The following is a 22403-nucleotide window of genomic DNA, read 5'->3' as shown; positions in this document are numbered from 1 at the left end:
TATATAGAGAGAGAGGACCTTGGAAGTGGGCGACGGCAGTGCGTAGCAGGGGCGGCGAGGGTCGGCAGTGCGCAGCAGGGGACGCGGCGGCGACGATGGCGTGGGAGAGAGAAGGGGGCGGGCGAGGGTCGGCCGCGGGTGAGAGAGAGAAAGAGAGAGGCAGAGAGAGAGGCAGTGTGGGCGAGGGGCAGCGACGACCGCAGGTGAGAGAGAGAAAGAGAGAAGGAGAGAGAGAGGCAGTGTGGCCGTGGGCGACAATGGCGGGCGAGTGGGAAACAGAGAGGGAAAGAGAGAGGCAGAGAGGGAAACAGAGAGAGAGAGGCGTGATGGGATGAAGCAGAGTGTGTGTGTGTGTGAGCTGTGAGGATGAGATGGTTTTAGGGGGGAAAAATATATTGATCTCCGCCATTGATGGAAAGTCAAAATTCATCTCAACCATTCAAAAATGTCCCCCTCACATTTGTCTCTCAATTTCAAAAACCTTCTTGCTTTATTATATAGATGTCAAATTTTTATTGTCAAATTTATTTAATTAAAACATATTAAATACAAATTAATTTTATGTCAAATATTTTTTGAATGACAAATTTTTTATCATATTTAAAAAATATAAAGTCAAATAATAATTATATTTTTATTATCTTGAATTTTTTTCGTATGCTGAAATGCTAACAATGCTAACAAGGTTCGCACCATATTCATCAACTTAACCCCGGCACCACTAACAAGTTGCCCTTTTTTCTACCCATTTCCTCGCATTGACAAATAAGTAACCTTCCCTTCATCAATCAAAATTTTGCATGACCAACAGACTAGTCACACCATATTCATCAACTTAAACCCGGCACCATTAATAAGTTGCCCTTTTTTCTACCCATTTCCTCGCATTGACAAATAAGGCTAGTTACTCTTGAAACTAGATGTGATACAAGCAGCTCTCATCATGCCCCCCCCCCCCCCCCCCCCCCACCCACCCAAATGTTATTGCATTATACTGTCCAAAAAAGGAGACAGTTAGTAATTTCAATCAAGGTGTACTGAATCTGCTGCCCCAAAGGAAAAGCTCTTTATGCCCTACAAAAGTGGCAGAGGTGTGCCAAACCATAGGAATGAGGACACATTAAAGCTGAAATGAACATCACTTGCCTGCCTTCAAGACCACAAATTTCCACAAAGTCATTAAATCTATGGAGTTGAAATTATGCTTTAAACAATCAATTGGTCAATTGGAGCCCGCATAATCCTCTATTAGGGGTCCAAGTCCTTATTGTCAGCAGCTACTGATAAGACGACAGAATACAGTGCAAAGTCCTAATAGAAACAGCCAACAAATCCACCACAATCTAATTGTTCTGCAACAATGCATTCCTTCATTGCATAAACAAACTCAACCCAACTACTGGCACACCAGTTGGCGCTGTGTTTCTGTGTCTGAAGGGCTGCTCCACATCCATTTTAATGTTTTTTGTGGAACAGCATTTAAAGGAGGGGAAAAAACAGCATAAAATTCACAACAGCCAAACGGCGGCCAAAAAGTGGGAATAGTTTCACAAGATGTGCATTGCATAGAGCCACCCCCACTGAATTCATACTATCGTACAAAAAGTGATCCTTATTTCTATATTCCCAAGCGATACTAAAGACCTATACATCTTATTCAGCGTTGACGGCTCCTTAGCACCTGTCATAGTTCTTGTTATGAAAAGTACCAAATCAAATTAACGAATAATTAACAATTGATTTGGAAAGATTGAGGTACAGTCACATTTGAAGCTTACTAAGTTGCGAACTTGCTGCCGAGACGTCTTCTTCTTGTTTGCTACTCTTTACTTCTTGGTTGGATGATTGCTCAACCTGGCCAACATCTGGACTCATTCCCACGGGTGGAGCAGAGCAGACTGGAGCAACTGATCTGATCTGAACAGCAGGGGCCATGAAGCGATAAGGAACTCTTCCAAAATCCTTTATTGGTCTGGTGGAATTTGAAGTTGCTCCAGTTCTCATTCTTGGCAGAGCAGGCATTTGATTTCCCAAAGTCTGGCATCTGGATCCCGGTGAATCAGCACAACCCACTGTTGTCATCATCGGAGCCGCTGCCACTGCTGCTGGTGTGCTAATTATAGTTTGAGGTCTTGCTCTTTGCAGATGTGGTCTAAGATGTGATCGATAGTAAGAGTCAAAAGTGCGATGAGATTGTGCAGGTAACTCAACAAAGTGAAATCCAAGATTCTTGCTCAGGGGCAACCCTTCAAATTGTCTGGTTGTTTTGCATTCTTGTTGATCAGAGCCTCCAGCTTTGGGTTCCAAGCCACCATTGTTTTTCTTCTCTTCTTGAATTGCTTCATGGACTATTTTTTCAGTCTTACTGTCACCATGAAAAGCAGGATTACAAACTTCAGCCATATGTATATTGGATAATTCCTCAGTTTTTCCTTCCTTTATCTCTTGAATGTTCACCATGGACCTCCCCCTAATTGAGCTGCTGCTCAAATTGCTTTGCATATAAAATGAAGGGGTAGCACTTGTTACACCAGGCCCTGCTGGAACAGGTTCTCGGTCCCTCAGGGATGGGCTTAAGGCATCAACTGCAGCCACTCCAGGCCCCACAGGAATTGGTCGATGTTCCCTTGATGAAAAATATAAGTGGTGATCAGGCTCAAAAATGGACTGCATGCGAAGAACTGGGGGTCGTGGAGCCGGTGGAACCGGCAATGCCAATAGGTGGTGACCTTGCAGCTGCAACAAATGTGCTTGCTGCCACATTTGGTACAAGCCAATTTCAGCAGGAAAACTTGAGTAAGGCCAACTATCATACTGCACTGGATACAAACCCTGTGCTTCGGAAGTTGGATCTGAGTTGGCAAGCATGGACCTCTGGCCGCCATTATGTGTGGAGTTGTTAGATTCTGTGGATTTTAAACTGGAAAGAAAACGAGCAATAACAACTTGTTCCTGTTCTTCACTGCCCTCAGCATCTGATGGGGGAGAGGAATGTGAAGTAGAAGTGGAAGTAGAAGTAGAAGAAGATGACCTCTGCTGAGCCACTACATGAGCATGCACATAGAAAAAAATTCAGGTCATTGACCAATTGAGCACAAACAAATCCACAATGCATATTAGATGACAAAATAAGTTGAGATTCAAGCCAAAACCTAAGAAACGAAATTGCTTTGAACTAGGATTGCAATATGCGTGCATGATGGATATGTTATGATCAGAAATTGCAATTACTGAGAGAGAGAGGAGAGAGAGAGCCATTTGATAGGCTGTACACCCAGAGCAAACATACTGATATGAATGGAATTCCTTTTGCAACAGGATAAGGAGTGTGGTCTCCTTCTTGAACATGTTAAAGAAGTTTATGATGAAAGTGATTATGCATACACTGTTTCAGGGTAGTCCAAGCAGCCATAGCTGCATTCTTCTGAGCCTGTTTCTTTGTCTTAGCAGGTTCTCCTGAAAAGCTCTTTCCAGCAAGCTCGACTGTGCACAAGAAAACAGGTACATGGCCAGGTCCAGATCTAATAGTTGTATAGACTGGGAGTTTTAATCCAGCTCTATGAGCTGTCTCTTGAAGCAAATTCTTGTAAACTCCAGTTTCATCCTGCATGTGGAGAATATATGACTTCTTGTTTCCAGTGGCAGAATATGCATAATTTAAATAGAAGAGAGTTTATATTTGCATGGCAGACTACAAGAGGATCCTTGGGATAAAATTTCAGCGGATTACAGAATGCTATGCTAAAATATCAACGGCATAGTTAAATTAATAACTTCTTGAAAAACTTTATCAGCATGCCTTCCACTATCTTGATAATAGATACAAGATTAGTGCATTCATTTGCTGGGGAATATGCAAGACAGGAGAAGAATAGATTACGTTTCTAACCAGTAAATCAAAATTGCCTGCTTCTGACCACATCTAGGAGAAAAAGAAGAGAGATCAAATAGTTCTTTGTTATATTCTTTTACAACTGAAGTCTATGAAAAAACTCCAAGGAGGGATCAGAAATGCAACTCTGGAGCCAATCTCAAAAATTTTCCGTTATGCATAAAGAAGGCACCACAAGGCATGATTAATTTCTGTCCTGATCAGGACATGTTTTCAGCAAGCACTAGTACTCTTTATCACATACCTCTCAAACATGAATTTTATTTGTCACTTTAAGAAATATGTATTAACATCTCCATTAAGATAGTCTAATGCTTATATTCAATTTCAATGGATCTGCTGCCCCTTGATTATGTTTTATCTTTATCTATTCTGGTATATCTTATGTTGGAACAGGGACGGGTCTCAGGTATCATTTGTCCAAATTTTCATGTTACAACCAATTAATCAATTGAGTCATGGTTTGAGAATACATACAAGTGATGCAAGAAAGGAACTCTATCCACTGATAAGAAAAGGCAATGCCCTCTTCTCCCATTCATTTCCATCCTTATATTGGGATATTATCTGGTCCAGCCACTTAACTATTCTTTAACCTTATCTTTTTCTTTTTTTGCTAATGACAATCAACTATTCTTCATCTTTCTCAATATAATACTTATTCAGAGTTATACATCTAAAATATACAGCTTCTATGCTTTTACTTCATTTAGACATATAGGTCTATAGAACATGTAATTCCTATCTTCTTCAAAGTTACCAATATAGCCCAATTTACTTATTTCTCCATATTCATTGAATAACTTCAACAAATACTCCTTCTATCTCTCCTAGGTTTTCATCTTTTATGCATTTCACTTGGCTCAAAAAGTCTTGTTTTTCCTTCTCTTGCTGGCCCAACTTTAATTTTAACAAGGTAGATTTGCCAGCTTTTGCTAAGTTCAAGCCAATAATTAGGACATTGTCCTCAAACTGATGCTAAGAGAGAAGAAATGTACTAGTGAAGACTAAAATGATGTTCAAAATTGTATAAAGTACAAAGCAGACAAAGACAGAGAGAAGACGCCGAAATGTACAGACTACAGAGTAAACCAAGCAAAGAGAAGAAATCAAACTAAAAATAATAGCAGGGAATCAACCTCATATCAATACACGCCAAATCTCTTACCAAAAGAAGAGAGAAGAAAGAAAAAGAATACTCACTAGAACTCTTGCAGCCAGAGCTTTAGAGGGACCTCTACTTGCAAGTGTGTTCAATGCTACCTCAGCTGCAGCATGTTCAGCCTGCCTCAGAGTAGAGCAGAAGGTAGGACTTTCAAATGTCTCTCCATTAAAGTTGACAGTGGCTTTAAATCTGGGGGCATGATCAGGACCTTCTCGAATACATGAATAAGAAGGCAGGTTGAAGCAGCTTCTCTGAGCCAATTCTTGTAATTGGTTTTTGTACATTCCTATATATATGATACAATAATACAAGTCAATTATGTATTTTGTAATTCAGGGAAAGAATTAGAGTAATATATATTATTCTAGATAGATATCATTCTATATATTGTAGCATTATGCTCTCAACTTGGCAAATCTGTACAAATTAGCAAAAACAACATATCAAGCCTTAATACACTGGATGGGGCTGGCTTCTGTACAAATTAGGGGAAATAAACACTCCAACATAACACAGCATGCCTAAAGTTTCCAGGATGTTTATCCAGGAAAATAAATAAAAGGAATATCAATGTTATGTTACGTGAGAAGAATCAGAGCTCAACCATTTTTCTTTTCAAGGGAGAAAATATGATACCAATCACTGCCATGTTGAGAATAGCACACCACAGAGAAAAACACTAGGGGGTGAAAGAGAGATCTTCTCTCACAGAGATTGTCAGGGAAAAAAGTGAAGAAATGGCATTACCAAACCAAAATGCAGATTGAACCAGTAATGAAGGTTGTGTCATGCAACCTAAATGATGCATAAGAAAAGGGCCAAGGATTAATTAGGTTAGGTGGAATGTTGAAGGTAGGAGGTACAACATTCGAAAAAGAAATCAACTGTAAGAGTTTCAGGGGAGAATTTCAGATATGAAAGCCTACGTCTTCAACCTGATAACTGAGAAACTTGATTAACAATAATCTGTTTCTAGTTTTTTTAGATTTCCCTTTTCCATAGTTTTTAGAAAGTAAAGGGCAAGCCCATGTAACCATATAAGACCTTAGGAGCATCTAGCATAATGTAAATCCCCAAGTTTGGAACTCTTATTTCTGAAACCTTAAATTGAAGTCCTAATTTTGTAATTGAAAATCTTTTTACCCTCTTAGAAAACCGCTAACTGTAACCCTAATTTTGATGATGTCATGAAAATTGAAACCTTGAATACATAAGAATAATGAATGAGAAAAAAGTGAGGAGAGGACATTGAAAACACAGTAATTTTTGTCATTGTGGATGAAAAGGAAAGCTAAAAATTCAGAGGAAAATCTTTCTAAAATGTGAAAAATATTCTAGCTTTTCTAGAGATTCTTTTTTTTTTAATTACAATTTTAAGAAAAAATAGGGTTACCCCCTGCAAGTATGTAAAACCTCAGGGGTGCCTACTGCAATTTGATCTGTCTTTATTGTTGTCCCAAAAAAAAATTCTAATTTTTAATCAAAGGTCATTTTGGTCTTTTAACATCATTCATAATCTCTACCAATATGGTAATAAATTCAAATTTAATATTTCCGGGAAAAATTGTAATAGTAATGGTTTTTCAACGTTTGTTTGACAGAGGAGGCTAATGAAGTTTCCAAACAGGAAGGATACACGTAATTTTGGAGAGTGTTTTATACCCAATGGATTTGATAAATCATTCTGCATAGAAACATAGTACACAGAAAAATATATCTGCAATAAACAAAGAGAGAATTTCTCATGTTGAGGTTGTCCAACAGTTTACTACAGGAGTTCAATGTCCTTCCAATTGGCCAGAAAGTAAATGGAGGAAGAAAAAAGACAACAGTAACACTAAAGCTTCTTAAGCGTTAACCTTATTTCCGCAAAACTTGAGAAAAACAATTCATAATAAGTAAACATTAACTTTGCCTGAACTAATTTCCTGTCATCCCATTAAAGCCATTTTCTCAGAGTCAAAGAATCAATCAACCCAGAGAAAACAACTTCAATCGAACCCAAGGAAATGAATATCTAATCGCACAAGTAACAAGGACCTCAACTCTCGTCCTTAAAGCCTCATTAACTCCATTCCTACTACAATTCAATAATACACCAGTGAACTTCTTTCTTCCCGTTTTGTCGACATGGAAACTCAAGCAAATAACCGAAATCATAGTCTCAACCCTAACTTCCCAGTTGTTTCTGGTCGAAAAAGAAGCTAAACAACTCACCTCAACCAAGCAAAATTATAGCGTTATTATCTATATTATGCTCCGAACCCATGTGCTTCCTCAGGCAACAAGCAGTGAAAAACGCGAGACCTAAGGATCCTCACGAACCCAACTACAAGAAATACCATTTAAGTCTCCTCAAAAAGAACATCCAAAACCCATGGGGAATAGGAAAACCCTCATCGATAACATCGACCAATCAAATTCAAACCCCGACAGGCGGAAAACCGTTCGACAAGCCCTAGAAAAAGTTAAAAGTCAGCAACAAACAAAACGAAGCGCGTAGAACACGCGACCTCTGAAACAAGAGGAATCCCGATTCCGCCTTCTAGGCACGGAACACGCGGCGTCGGTCGAGGAGAGCGTACCTTTTAACGGCCGGATGTTTTGGATTCACGACGATGAGCCGCCGCTGTGGTGGTGATCGGAGAGGCCGAGGAGAGAAGAAACCTCGGGTTCACGGCATTCTATGATTTGATTTCGCTTTGATCTTCTCTCTGGACTGTGGGACTGACGGGGCGAAGGGCGATCAATGTTGAGAGAGAAAGCGAGCCGTGATTCTCTCTGAACACACTGTTGTGGAACTCTTCTTCTTCTCCTCCTTCCTATTGCTCCGCCATCTGCCCCCTACTAATAATTTAACACTTGAAAACTTGGAAGCGCAATTATTTGGCGACTAGGGAATAGGGATGGCAATGTGTTACCGTCCCAACTCCCAAGCGCCAAACTCTCTCCATGTTCGTCCGGATGTAAGCGGCTCAGGCCGTCTCGAGCTCGTCCCCTCTGGTCTCCTGGTTCGGTGAGTTTGTTTTTAATTTACTTATTCTAAATTAATTTCTTTTAAATAAAAGTTCATCGATTTTTTATGACTTATTTATGGGTGCACAATTTATTATGATTTTTAAAATTGAAGTCACCGTTGATGGGAGACATGCAAGGGTGATAATTTCAAAAAAGAAAGGTATTAAATTTATATATTTATTTAAAAAATAATTACATAATTCTATTATTAATTTTACAAAATCTACTTTAACCATTTTACGTCATTTTTTATAATTTGGCTAGTTCAATTGTTTCGATTTTTTTAATACAGAGATTAAACAGAATCGAAATAATTAAAATTGTCAAACTTCAAAATCAAACCAAACCAATCTATAATTTGAAACAAACGAAATCAACAATTTTGATCACTTTAGTTCGATTATTTCGATTTAACTGAAACTAGTGGATCACCCATGCAATGCATGGATATCGTAAAAAAAACAAAATCATTAAAGCAAAAGTTGTATAATTTAGTAGTTACAATAAATGAAAATCACAATAAAGAAGTAAAAAATAAACAAAATAATCGTGTTACAATCATGAGAATACAACAAAAGGATTACAAATTTTGAAAGAGTTCCTTCTATACATTCAAGGATAGACGAACAATAAAAAGCACATAACTCTATCCCGAAATCATGTAAAAAATAAACCTAAATTAACATGTAATACAATAAGCAATGCGTAAAAAAATACAAAAATTACACGATAACAAGAAAAAAGAATAAACGATAACCAACCTCTTTATTCTAAAATATGCATTCAAGAGTAGACTTTTTTTTTTTTTTTAATTTTCACGTGTATTTGCCTTATATGTGCGTACCACACGAATCCTCAAGACTTAATTTTTCCTAGTTGTATTCATATCACTCACTTGACAGAATAGTGGTGCTATGTTACACCAGAAGACCAAACTGGATAAAAAAACACAGTTAAAATTTACAAAATAAAAGTAAAAAAGAAGAGAAAATTTAAGAAGAAGAATTGAGAAAGGAGAAGAGAAGAAATGAAAGTGTTGAATGGGAATGAAGAAGAAGAAAAGAGAGAGATATTTGTTTTCTTTTATTATTTTTTCATCCTTGAAATTCTCTTATTTCTCTCAATTTATCAAATCACATGTCACCATTAAGTTTCTTTTTTTTTTTCCCACGCTTTGCCACACAATTCGAATCTTACTTAACATAATTTTCAAAACACAAATTTAATTTGTATTTAATTTTTCCAAGTCCAACATATAGCACATATTCGGAGTAGACCAATGGGAAAAAGGAGAATTAAATAAATGACACTAATCAATTAAGTTGAAAAATAAAATTATGACATTTAAAATTATAAAAAATAAATTTAAATTAATTAAATTGTATGTAAAATAAAGATAATTTAAATAATCAATTAATTATAGAAATAATAATAAACAAATTTTTAAAATTGATTATCCATACATAACTTTATATATTTCTCCTAATAATTAATTACCACATTTAAGATAGATCAAATTTTTAAAGAAGTAAAAAAAAAATTAAAAAATAAAATTATAACATTTAAGTTATATTTAAAATTATAAGAAAATAAATTTAAATTAATTAAACTATATATAAAATAAAGATAATTTAAATAATCAATTAATTATAAATGGTAATAATCAAATTTTTAAAACTGATTATCCATGACTTTACATGTTTCTCTTGACAATCAATTACCACGTTTAAGATAGGTCAAATTTTAAGAAAGTAATAAAAAATAAAGTTAAAAAGTAAAATTATAATATTTAAATTATATATAAAATTATAATATTTAAAAATATAAAAAATAAATTTAAATTAATTAAACTATATATAAAATAAGAATAATTTAAATAATCAATTAATTATATAAATGATAATAATCAAATTTTCAAAATTGATTATCCATACATGACTTTACATATTTCTCTTGACAATCAATTACCACATTTAAGATAGATCAAATTTTTAAGAAAACAACAAAAAAAATAAAGTTAAAAAATAAAATTATAATATTTAAGTTATATATAAAATTATAACATTTAAAATTATAAGAAAATAAATTTAAATTAATTAAACTACATAAAATAAAGATAATTTAAATAATTAATTAATTATATAAATGATAATAATAAAATTTTCAAAATTAATTATACATACATGACTTTACATATTTCTCCTAACAATTAATTATCACATTTAAGACATGTCACATTTTTAAGAAAACAACAAATAAAAATAAAGTTAAAAAATAAAATTATAACATTTAAGTTATATATAAAATTATAACATTTAAAAATATATAAAAATAAATTTAAAATAATTAAACTATATATAAAATAAGAATAATTTAAATAATCAATTAATTATATAAATAATAATAATCAATTTTCAAAACTGATTATCCATATATGACTTTACATATTTCTCTTGACAATCAATTACTACATTTAAGACAGATCAAATTTTTAAGAAAGCAACAAAAAAAATAAAGTTAAAAAATAAAATTATAATATTTAAGTTATATATAAAATTATAACATTTAAAATTATAAGAAAATAAATTTAAATTAATTAATTATATAAATGATAATAATCAAATTTTCAAAATTAATTATACATACATGACTTTACATATTTCTCCTAGCAATTAATTACCACATTTAAGACATGTCACATTTTTAAGAAAATAATAAATAAAAATAAAGTTAAAAAATAAAATTATAAAATTTAACTTATATATAAAATTATAACATTTAAAATTATAAAAAAAATAAATTTAAAATAATTAAACTATATATAAAATAAAGATAATTTAAATAATTAATTAATTATATAAATAATAATAATCAAGATTTTAAAATTGATTATTCATATATGACTTTACATATTCCCTCTAGCAATCAATTATCACATTTAAGACATGTCACATTTTTAAGAAAGTAATAAAAAAAATAAAGTTAAAAAATAAAATTATAACATTTAAAATTATAAAAAAATAAATTTAAATTAACTAAACTATATATAAAATAAAAATAAAATAAAAAATTTACTTGGCAGTTGGTATTCGGTAGTATTACCTGATATCTCAAGATTTCTCCCGATTTAAAAAAGTCTCATTTTTCTGTAATTTATTTTAATTAAAATTTTAAGTTAATATTTAAAAATTAATAATATAGATTAGATCTTGTCTCTTCATATACTAGCATACTTACACATTCTCCAAATATTATTCAACCATAAAAAAATCATTTACGTGTTCCAAGAACTACACGTTTTTCATAAATCTAGACTTAATTAATAACCTATAAAAATTCTATTTCGAGTAAGCAAAAAAAAAAAAAATTATAATAAAATATCAAAATAGTAACTGGAAATGGGCGGGAAAAATTTTGACGACTGTTTTGTTATAATATATATATAGATGTTGCTAACCTCTACTGTTGAGTAAAAGAGAATGGTATTGGACTAATAAATTTATTTAAAAAATAATTACATAATTCGATTGTTAATTTTACAAAATCTACTTTGATTATTCTATGTTGTTTTTGACATTTTAGTTGGTTTAATTATTCTGATTTCTTTTAAAGATCGAACTAAACTGAAATAATCGAAATTGTTAAATTTAAAAATCGAACCAAACTAACATACAACTTGAATCACACCAGACCAACAATTTTGATAAATCTAGTTTAATTATTTTGATTTAACTAAAATATTGCTCGTCCCTACTATGAAGTAAAAAAGAATGGGATTAGGGAGTCATCCCAAAACGAAAGGGGATTGGATTGAAAGATTTATTTAAAGAATTATTACATAATTTTATTATTAATTTTACAAAATATATTTTGACCATTCTCATTGTAATAAATATATAGTTTGTTTAAAAATAATTATTTACTTTTAAACGAGATGAGTGGACAAAATTTATTTCTTGACACGTACTAGGTTTTATATTTTCAACTTATGCATATTTTAAAATAATTATTTGTTTATTTTATAAATAAAATACTATTTTTATTTCAATATATGATTCTTGTGCATAAAAATTTAAAAGTAAATATTTTAGGTTGCGTTCTTATTGCTTTTCAATTTTCAGTTTTGAGTTTTGAATTTATTTTCAGTTTTCTATTTTAATAATCTGTTTTTAGAAAATTAAAAATGTATTCTCTTTGTTATTTTGAAAAACTATTTCTCAAAATAGAAAATTAGAAAATGCGTTCTTTTTAAAATTTTAAAAATAATTTTTTAATGATATATTTTTAATAAATTTGATTATTTAGTAAATTAGAAATATTAATGTTAATATATTATTAAAAAAATATACATTTTAAAAGAATTTGAATTTTGTAATATTTTTTTCCATTACAATAATAAAATATAAATAAATAAATGTATTTTGAGTTTAGAATTTGTTTTGAATGAAAACACTCAAAATAACTTTTTGTTGTTTTGTGTTTTCTTTACAATTTTTTTTTTTGTTTTCAAAAATGCATTTTTAAAAACAATAAAGATAACGGGTTTTCATTATTTTAGAAAATTGAAAACTAAAAATGACTTGAAAACAATAAAGAGAACGCAACATTAATGTTTCGATATATTCACTCTAATTGTTAAATTAAATTTGACTATAAATATATTAATAATTTTACCTATTATGTCTTAATCTTTTCATTTTTAAATATTCAAAATTATTTTACCTTACAATGTGTTTTTTGCATTATTTCATTTTTTTAAAATTTTAATAACAATTTGAAATATATGTTAATGTAGATGGGAAAAAGTGAGGTTAAAAAAGAATATTTTACTATTTTTTTGTATAAAATAAGGATGAATAATTTTTTAATATTATTTTTAATTTTTATATAAAATAAAAAATATCAACATACATACTTGTTATTGAGTATGGTTCTCGATCCATAAATTTTTATAATTTTTTTATAAATTTTAATTTAAAAAATAAAATTTAAAACTCGAATATGCATGATAATGTTATCATTATTATAATTTATAAAACCCTCATCCTCAATTTTCAAGTGACAAATCAGTTATAATACTTTAAAAGAGCATGTAACATATGAACTGAGTAACTCCTTTGACACCCTATCTTGAGAGTTTCATCATTTGGATTCAAGAGAGTCTCTGAGTTCATCATCATATCTGCATGTCCTAACAGCAGCAAAAGCATATATACATTCGTCTGAGTTTTTGTGGGTGCAATTGAGTATAGTGGAGAAGAGGAAAAAGTCACAGAAAAATCAGAAACCATTGATCTTCAATGAGAAGTTATTGCTTCAGCTTTAAGAATGGGACAAAGATGAAAGATGATCTTTTTATTTCTTTCTTTTCTCTTCTTTCTTCTTCCCTAGAGAGATTTGTACAATTTGTCAGCTTCACCATTGATAAGTGTTTTTTATACACTTAGATTAGGCCGATGAACTTAGCATTTATTCTATTAATGAGCACGATTTCTATTTTAGTTTGTTCAATATTTGGCCATGTAGGTGTGAAGCATGTGTTGAACACATTTGAAACAAAAAGTGATGATGTTGTCGCATTTTTTGGAGCCAAACTAGGCATTAAAGGCAAGGTCAAAGGTTCACTCGGGGTTGAAGGTGATGAGATCGCTAAGTATCGGAAGGAGGATGTTATTGGTGAAGTATTAGAAATCAAGGAGAAATGGCTTACGGTGTTGTTGTGCAAAGCATTGCATGGTAGGGTCGTAGTAAGAATTCATTTATGTGGCTCACAGTTTTATCACGCAAAGCATAAGTAAAGTAGTGGCTGTTTAAACTTTCTGTGGCTCACGGCCTTACCGCAGAATGCTTTCTGTGGTAAGGCCGTGGTTGGAAAATTATTTTGTGGCTCACAGTCCTATTGCGATAAGCATTCTGTGGTAAGGCTGCAGTAAGGCACAAAATATTGCGAAAATGTCGTTTTAAGTCCGTTTCCTTTCAAATCAAGTGGAGATGGGCTCTCTCAAGGGGCACGACTTTGAAGACCTAGAAACCACTATAAAAAGACTGGTTTTTTGAGGATTGGGGAGTTTTTTGGGAAGAGGATCCAACGGAAGATTGAAAGAGTGAAAGAAGGCAACTTGAAGACCATACTTTTAGTTGTATTTTTCTTTTCTTTTTTTTCTCAATCTCTACTATGGATTCTGACTCTTTTCTTTTTCTTTTGATTGTAAGAATGCATTGCTAAGTGTTTATAACTAGAGTGAATGATGAAACCTCGACTTCTAATGGTTTGATTTAAAGTTATTGAGTTTGTTATTTCCTTATTCATTCAGGTTGATTGTTTGTTATGTTCATAATGCCGTTTTGATGCCTGATTATCATTGAAATGTATTTTTAATTTATATTGCTTTCGAGAGATTCAATACAGATTAGGTATGGTAGTAAACAACGTAGGGTCCTATAATAGGTAGATATACCGTTATGCTATGTGAAATCATTTTGTGATGATCACTGTGATTGAATGCATGTTTATATGTTTGAAGGTTGACTAGAGATAGTTAATCTCATATATTTACATAGAATCGAATAACTATTGAGAGAGGCTTTTGGTTATAATTGGATCATTGATTTTCAACTTAAGGTAAGGAATAGTAAGATCCGAGTAATGAACAATTAAATCATAGAAGGCCAACAATGGAGTCACAAACCTTAGTGCCTTAGCTTTGTGAGTTTTAAATCAAAGAAATTGTTTTAGTTGCATCTTTTATTAGTTAATCAGTTTTTATTACAATTGAAGTTATTGTTAATAGCTATACCAATGCGTGTGTTAGGTTAAAGTTAAATCAGTTAGAGTAGACATCAAAAGTTAGTCCTCGTGGGTACAAAACCCCTACTTATCACTATATTACTTGTCATGATCCGTCCACTTGCGGGATAGAATAGGTGGACAACCATTACCCCATATTGTAACAAAATAAGAACACCTGCTCACCTGCAAACGAATTCAGACCTTTCTTTTCCGGGCACCAGCATGTATCTGTGCAAGAGAATATGAGAATGTATAGGTGCAAAAAATGCACTAATTTACTGTAAATGCTTCAAATTTTATTGATAACATACTAGGATTGAACACCAAAGCATGTTCCACAATAGTAATAAAGTACCCACTGTCAAGACAACTACTTTACTGGCCTACTAGCAAGGCTTATTTTACTTAAAAGAGGCCAGAAAACACCCAACTATATGGCTACCATACATCGACTAAAATGATTACTAATTGAGAAACAGACGCTACAGCAGCAAGGTAATCTCAAGCAAACCTGTTCAGTCATCCCAAATACTGTCGCAAACGGAGGGTGACCTATGGCTGTTATATAGATGAAATCGTGTCCTGGTTGTTCACCTTCACAGTGTTGTGCCCTTATATTTTCTTGCAGCCTGGACACTGTCGATGGTTCCCGAGTAGTCATATCCTTCTTGGAATGGCTTAGACGACTGTTTCAAGTTGCCATACCTCCTTGCAGCCTCCTTGCTGTCAATGGTTTCTGTGTAAGTATTTCCTTTTGGAAGTGTCGAGGATGTTAAACCATACCTTGGCTGTTGTGCAGATGCAGTGATGTACATAGGGCTGGCAGCTTCCTTCAGCATCTCCATAGCTTTACTGATGTCATTTGTTGGTCCAGAAAGTGCAGTGATATAAGCAGGCATAGTAGTCCACCCTTTATTGCCAGACTCTTCCCCGCCATCTTTGTTGGCTATTGTTGGTTCTGCCCAGCCATCATTTCTTTGGTAGTAGTCTTTGTTATTCCCATCCCTAATGGTATTACCACTCGGCCTGTTCCATTCCTCCTCGTTGTTGTTGTACTTATCATAGTCACCATAGCCAGTGGAACCACTCTGGCCTGTTAAGTTAGGCACGATGTTCTTACGCCATTTTGAGGCAGGCAGAAAGTTGGGCCTTTTTGGTTGGCTGTCATCCGATACCTTTGAAGTCTTCTGCCATTTGTTATCACTACTGGGTCCATAAGTCTTCAGTGGCTCCATTTTTGTTGGAGAGTTTGTGACCAGGGGATTCCCAACTTGACCTGAAGAAGGCCTGCCCGTTCTGCTGTTGGTGACTCCACTGTTCAATGGAACTACTTTTGTTGGAATGGCATAGTCATAATCATTGGCAACAACTTGCGGGCGATCAGCAGCTGGCCTGGGAGGGCTAGGCCCTCTCTCCTTTATGGAACCATAAACCTTCGGCGGCTTGACTGCTCCATCATTTTTATTGCTGCTGTACTTGTATTCTGGGCGATTGCCAACTAGACCAGGACGGCTATGCGGTCTCTCATTTATGGAACCATAATCCTTCAGTGGCCCATCTGTTCCATGATTGTTATGGTACTTGTATTCTGGGGGATCACCAACCAGCCTGGGAGGGCTACGCTGTCCCTCATTTTTATAACCATAAGCCTTCAATGGCTCAACTGTTCCTTGATTCCTGTACTTGTATTCTGGACTTGGAGGCGTATGCCATTGGTCATCGGTGTAAGCATAATCCCTTGGTGGCTGCATTCCCATTTGACTAACATACCTGTATTCAGCGACCACCACAGGCATTCTAACATGCTCAATCTCCTCCACAGTGCTAACGGCATAGCCGCCTGTGCCCCGGCTGGGATGATAGGAAATAAGCGGCCGTCTCCTACCCTCAGCATCAACAATGACAGGTCGGCACTCATGATCAGGATAGTCGCTCCCATCGCGACTTCCATTTTTCTGATCATCCTTATAGCTTGCATAACCATGCGCAGCCATTGCACAATCAGTGTGGCTCTCAGACTTTTCTAATACTCCTTCTGAGTTATTCTGGTGATTTAACTGGGCTTTATATAGAAAAGCTATGTTCTTTGCTCAAAGGATGAAATGCTTCTTTTTGTAAGCGCAGCTTTGGATTCCATGGAGAGGCTCTGATTTAAGGAACTGCAGAAAGAATCAAATTCCTGCGAGACAGACTGTGACTTGCATTGGCCTTGTGATTATGGATAGGATCTAAGGCAGCCATATATATCTTAAGAGAATAAAGGAAAGTTGCAGAATCACTTTCAACTGATGGGAATGTTACATTCTGTTCTGATAAGGCAAGAATTTGAATATATATGCAACGTCAATTGTGCAAACTAACATAATTGTACTGTTGCTATAGCATATATATATTTTTTATAACTTTAGGTTTGTCTTTAGTTTTTTTTTATATTATTTTTAATATTATTTTTCTCCGTGTTACTTCCCATGCCTGTGGTTGTCAGGCTCTGAAAACCCTCTATGGGAGTCACCAGTCAAGGCTCTGGAAGTTGCTGGGTGGAAGGCTTGTCAAACTGACAGAAATGTTCCATTCCTACTCCAATTATCTAGTAATTAACGCCCCATTGGCATAGGGATTTGGTGGCATGCAACTGTGGCATCTTGGATTTTCCTTGCGGAAGCATTCTAGTCAGATTTGATTCATTGAAGATAATGTTAAAAGAACCAGATTCTGCCTCTTCACTGAATTATGGCATCTTCCGCTACAAAGTTATCGGTATCATGTTCTTTCCCTCTTACACTTATCCTTAAACTGGCTTTGTAAATGGCTATTGTAATTAAAAATGAAATTGTAAAATAAGTTTGAAATATATGTTATTATCAGTGTAATGGACATGAGATTTTTGGATGGATATGCATTCATATGAGAAAAGATAAAATTAAAAATAATTATTAATAATAAGGTCAAAGTGGTTCTTATTGGAGAAGCATACCTAATTAAGACATGATTAAGATGGTTGAGTTGAATGAGAAGAAGACCAATAAAAGTTCATGTGAGGAGGGTGGATGGAATGGAACAAGTGTTTAGGAGTAGAGTAATAAAAACTCAAGGGGAGACCCTTCTCCTTATGTATAATATAACTTATAAGAATCTTACTCAGAAGATAAAGTTATACATAAAAATGATCAACAATCTAGAATAAATGTAGTCAATCCTATATAGTGAGATTAAGGTTTGATATGTTATTGGGCATGTTATTATTATGCTCCAAATTCATTAATCCATAAATTTCTAAGAATATACTTGGTGAAATTACACTTCTTAAGTTTATTTTTCGGCCTGAAAAAAATATTTGATTATGTTTTGATAAATTAAATTTGAGTATTTTAAAAACACTAAATAAACTTATTTAGTTCAGCTTTGGATCTTCAAATATATACTTGACTAATTTCATCACAATCTTATTGTCATCATATCATGATTAGATGTTAATAGATGGATGGTCACTAAGAAATTTGTCATTCCTTGAATAGCATGTGTTGTTGCATCACCTTGAACATTGCTTTTGAATAATAAAAGAGATGCTTTTCAGCGGCTAACCTTGGCTGCAGATGATTGAGTTGCTTTACTGATAGGCCATCCATCCATGACGTCTCAAACCGGCATGGAACTTATCAGTAAACTGAAGTCCTCTATGAAGGTCACTCGCCATGAATGTAGCATTTGAATAAAATCACCTCAACAATAATTGTTTCAAATCTCCATATGGTGCCTGACATAATAAAACACATTTTTGAGAGTGCTCTCCTGGACCACATGAAGAGGATCTAGATCATGCACAAATCACTCTTACATGGGGAAAAAGAAAAGAAAAAATTATTGCTGTTCTGTTGTAAGGCATGAAAAAAGTATACCATTTAAGCCCATATTTCATGGTTTAAATCTTGGGACCAGGTGATGTATAGGCACAGAAGCTGCCTGATATGCGATTCTCTCAACAATGCTCTTCTAGGATCCCCCTTACGCTTCTCAACAAGAAGGCACTGTTCCTTTCAACTTTAGACTTTATCTAGAAGTAAAATTCTTTTGCTTTTTTTTTTTGTCTTTCAGCAACTCTTCCCTTCCCTTTGTGTGGGTATCGACTCCCAAAACAGATAGTAAAAGCAGCAAGGTATCTTAGGCAAAAGCCCAGGAAAATACAAATCTTGGCTGGCAATCTCCTCATCCATTTCTGTCCTGTAACAATAGTATCCGTCATATATCAATAAATGTAAGTTTAATCATAAAACTTCAACACATCATGGTGCAAGCCTTTACATGTAAGTGCTTGGGAAAATATCACCATGTGAAGAGTACTATCTCAGCTTTATACCCTGCTCATTAGTTTTCCTAATGTAGGCTGCAGTACAGGATTCTCATCAAGTCATTGGAATGAACGACTAACTGTGACATTCAAAAAGGAAAAGGCACTAGAAGTTTAGCTCGCAGATGACATTTTGAGAACTAGTATCAAGTTTTGAGGACAAACCTTGGTAGCAAAGGTCAACTTGCTCCTTTGTGACCATGGGTTCGAGTTGTAAAAATATTTATTATTTGTAGAAACGAGGGAGAGAAGGCAATGGATCAGATGTACTTTTTCCCGTACTCGTACCTATTATTGGATAAATTTTAAATACACGTAATCACAAATCAAACACACTAAATAAGTAAACCAAACCTTGATGAGCTCATACCTAAAGATAAATTTAATCCCAAGTATCATATTAGACCTGGGCCTAGGTGTATGATCATTCCACCTTTGATAACTTTCTTATAAATATATATATATGTATATATTTCCACCATAATTTTAAACCAAGGACATGAAGAAAAATCAAGTGGGTAAAAGTCTCCATTCATCTGAGCTCCTGTGGCTGCAGTTGAAAATGCAATGGTGAAGATGCAAAAACTACACAAATCTGTTGTAATTGCTTCAAGTTTTATTGATAACACAGTAGGATTGAGCACTAAAGCAGCTGCTCCACAATGGTAACGGAACACCCCGTGTCTGGAGAACTGTCTGAACTGCCAACTAGCAATCCTTATTTCACTCAAAAAGGACAAAAAAACACCCAACTGAAAGACACTTCAACTAAAATGATCACTAGCTAATTGAGTTGAGTCATCCCAAATAGCCAGTGCTGTTGTTAATGGAGGATGGCCCATATGCAGATGATGATCGAAACCATGTCCTGCAGGCTATTCATCCGATTCTTCACACAGTTCTGCCCGACTAGTATCTGCCCGCCTCTCTACTGTCAGTGCTCCCCGAGCGGCCATCCCCTGCGCGGTATGGCCTAGACGACAGATTGAAGTTGCCATACCTCCTTGCAGCATCCCTGGTATCAACGGCTTCAGGGTATGTATCCCTTGCAATCACTGTCGAGGTTGGTGAACTGTACCAGGGTTGTGGTGCAGCAGGCCTGGCTGCAGATTCCTTGAGGATGTCCATGGCTCTGCCAATGTCACTTGTTGGTGCAGAAAGTCCAGTATTGCCATAACCATAACTAGGCTGAGCACTAGTCCACCCTTGATAATTGCCTTGATTTCTTTGGTAGTAATCTTTGTTCCAGTAGTCATTGGTGTTGCTGTAATAGTCTCCATAACCAGGGGAGGGGTAACCAGCTGCAGCAGGTTGGCCTACTACACTGCCATTTCGCCAATTTGCGGAAGGAAGGAAGCCAGGCCGTGTCGCCAGGCGGTCGTTGCGCCATTTGTCGTCGCCGGTGGGGCCATAATAAGCCCTGGGACTGGGATCCATTAATTACTGTAAATTGCTTCTGATTTTGAGTCTAATGGTGCTCGCAACAGGGCTTTATATAGAAAATCATCCGTGCTCTTTGTTGCCAGATGAATACGGCCGCCGGGCGGGGTCGGGGGAGTTGGTTTCTTAAAAATTAATAATTTTAATTCTTAAAATTCTTAAACAAGATTTATTTTGAGATTTTATTAGGAACGATTAACACTAATTTTTAATTAAAATTAAAACTAACAAATAATCCTTTATTTAAGTAAGAATTGCTAGCACACAGATAGCAAATACAATTTTTTCACATAATAAGTGGGTAAAAATAACAAACTTACAACTAGAAACAATTTCAAACAAGTTACCAACAATTGAGAAATCTACCAACCAACACATATCCAAAACTTGAATTTTCTCACTCTTGTTTGAATGATCTGTTAATTATTTGTTCTTTTTATTGCATCACATTTATTAGTCTTTATACTTACTTTGCATTTATACACATCTTCATAGAACTAACTGTTATAAAGAGAGGTAAGAGACAAATTTGAAATTCAAAATTTCTTTCAATATTTTCAACATCTCCAACTAGCATCCGTTGGATTATAGAATTCAAATACATTTTTGAAAATTTTTATATAGAAAAGTTAATAAATTTAAATTTCGGGGATAACATTTTTTAAAGAAAGATTTTTACTTTTTAGAACGAGGAAATTGGACCATGACTTTGATATACAAAATGAAAACACATTTGAAAAATATACTCTTGACATGCAACAAAAAGAGATGCATATTTTAGAACAATCAAGAATGACCGTTAAATTTCAGTCTACTTAAGGCACAACTTCGATCAACCTAAGTTGTCCAGTAACCAAGTACATAACTTCGATCGAATGCTAGGTCGACCTAAGACAGAAGACTAAATATTTTATCCAATTTCGATCGACCTAAAATAAATTTCAGTTGACTTAAGATTGGAGGCTAATATTATAATCAACTTTGGTCGACCTAAGATTAGATGTCAACATTCTGATCAATTTCGATCAACTTAAGATACTTAACCATTTTCAGCACACATTTTTTCAGCACAATGAATTGATAAAATATATCTCTATCATAAGAATATATTTTTTATTATTAAAACACATCTTTTACATTATAAGAGGCTAATAAAATATATTTATATTATAAAAATATTTTTATTTTCATCAAAATCTTACGCTTTAACTCTTTGCTAGCAATTCTAATGCTTCTTTTTGCAGGTGAAGCATGGGATTCTATGGAGAGGCTTTAGTGGAAGGAAATGGGGGAAAGAAGAATCAAATTCCGGGAGACAGACAGGGACTTGTAATATAGGGTCTTGTGGTTGGAGTTTAGTGCTTTTGGGAAGAGATGAGAATCCATTGCAGCGACCATGTATTAGAGAATAAAGCAAAGTTGCAGAGTTTCTTTCAGCTGATGTGCATGTTACATATATTCTGTTTAATCTGGTAAGGGAATAATTGGAGTATATATGTATAATACAAACATACTAGTGGGATGGTAACAAAGTGGTATAAAAGAGTCCCATTGGGTTGCCAGCTGCATTGCGCCTGATCTTATGGTGGGGCAATAAGTTTGGAATTAAACTAACTCTTTTTATTGTTTAAAAGTTCAATAGGATCATCTCTTGAGATTAAATTTACATTACATGAAATATCTCTTAACTAAGTTTTATAAAACCACATAAATTTTAAGTTATTAGATTTAAAGAATGTCAATATAATTTTCA

The 22403-nt window shown here is 34.1% G+C and overlaps 2 protein-coding genes across 3 annotated transcripts; both read right to left on the bottom strand.

Moving 5' to 3' along the window:
* Nucleotides 1–1347: 1347 nt before the first annotated feature.
* LOC127802618 (double-stranded RNA-binding protein 2-like) lies at nucleotides 1348–8062 on the bottom strand. 2 transcript variants are annotated; one of them, XM_052338530.1, is made up of 5 exons: nucleotides 7643–8062; nucleotides 7275–7515; nucleotides 5096–5343; nucleotides 3385–3604; nucleotides 1348–3044 (listed from the first exon to the last, which is right to left on the bottom strand). In XM_052338530.1, exons 3-5 carry the CDS (start codon nucleotides 5339–5341, stop codon nucleotides 1762–1764), a joined length of 1749 nt encoding a protein of 582 aa, XP_052194490.1. In that variant the 5' UTR covers nucleotides 5342–5343; nucleotides 7275–7515; nucleotides 7643–8062; the 3' UTR covers nucleotides 1348–1761. The 2 variants fall into 2 exon arrangements, with proteins under 2 accessions (XP_052194490.1, XP_052194489.1); XM_052338529.1 differs by lacking the exon at nucleotides 7275–7515.
* A 7077-nt stretch (nucleotides 8063–15139) lies between these two features.
* Nucleotides 15140–17055, bottom strand: LOC127802471 (uncharacterized). The gene is made up of 2 exons (XM_052338305.1): nucleotides 15649–17055; nucleotides 15140–15588 (listed from the first exon to the last, which is right to left on the bottom strand). Exons 1-2 carry the CDS (start codon nucleotides 16857–16859, stop codon nucleotides 15462–15464), a joined length of 1338 nt encoding a protein of 445 aa, XP_052194265.1. The 5' UTR covers nucleotides 16860–17055; the 3' UTR covers nucleotides 15140–15461.
* Nucleotides 17056–22403: the final 5348 nt, after the last annotated feature.

The sequence above is a fragment of the Diospyros lotus genome, chromosome 5, assembly GCF_014633365.1.
Source record: "Diospyros lotus cultivar Yz01 chromosome 5, ASM1463336v1, whole genome shotgun sequence".
Lineage (NCBI taxonomy): Eukaryota > Viridiplantae > Streptophyta > Magnoliopsida > Ericales > Ebenaceae > Diospyros > Diospyros lotus.
The sequence above is the reverse complement of the archived record's forward strand: the minus strand, read 5'-3'. Positions and strand labels throughout refer to the sequence as shown.

What these genes read in the sequence shown, in the direction of transcription:
- LOC127802471 (XM_052338305.1), bottom strand. Translation starts at nt 16,859, where the DNA reads ATGGCTGCGCATGGTTATGCAAGCTATAAGGATGATCAGAAAAATGGA. An exon ending in GCATCTGCACAACAGCCAAG is followed by an intron (nt 15,589 to 15,648) that starts GTATGGTTTAAC and finishes AACCATTGACAG; the next exon opens with CAAGGAGGCTGCAAGGAGGT.
- LOC127802618 (XM_052338530.1), bottom strand. Translation starts at nt 5,341, where the DNA reads ATGTACAAAAACCAATTACAAGAATTGGCTCAGAGAAGCTGCTTCAAC. An exon ending in CTCTGGCTGCAAGAGTTCTA is followed by an intron (nt 3,605 to 5,095) that starts GTGAGTATTCTT and finishes CTCCACATGCAG; the next exon opens with GATGAAACTGGAGTTTACAA. An exon ending in TTGGACTACCCTGAAACAGT is followed by an intron (nt 3,045 to 3,384) that starts GTATGCATAATC and finishes ATGCTCATGTAG; the next exon opens with TGGCTCAGCAGAGGTCATCT.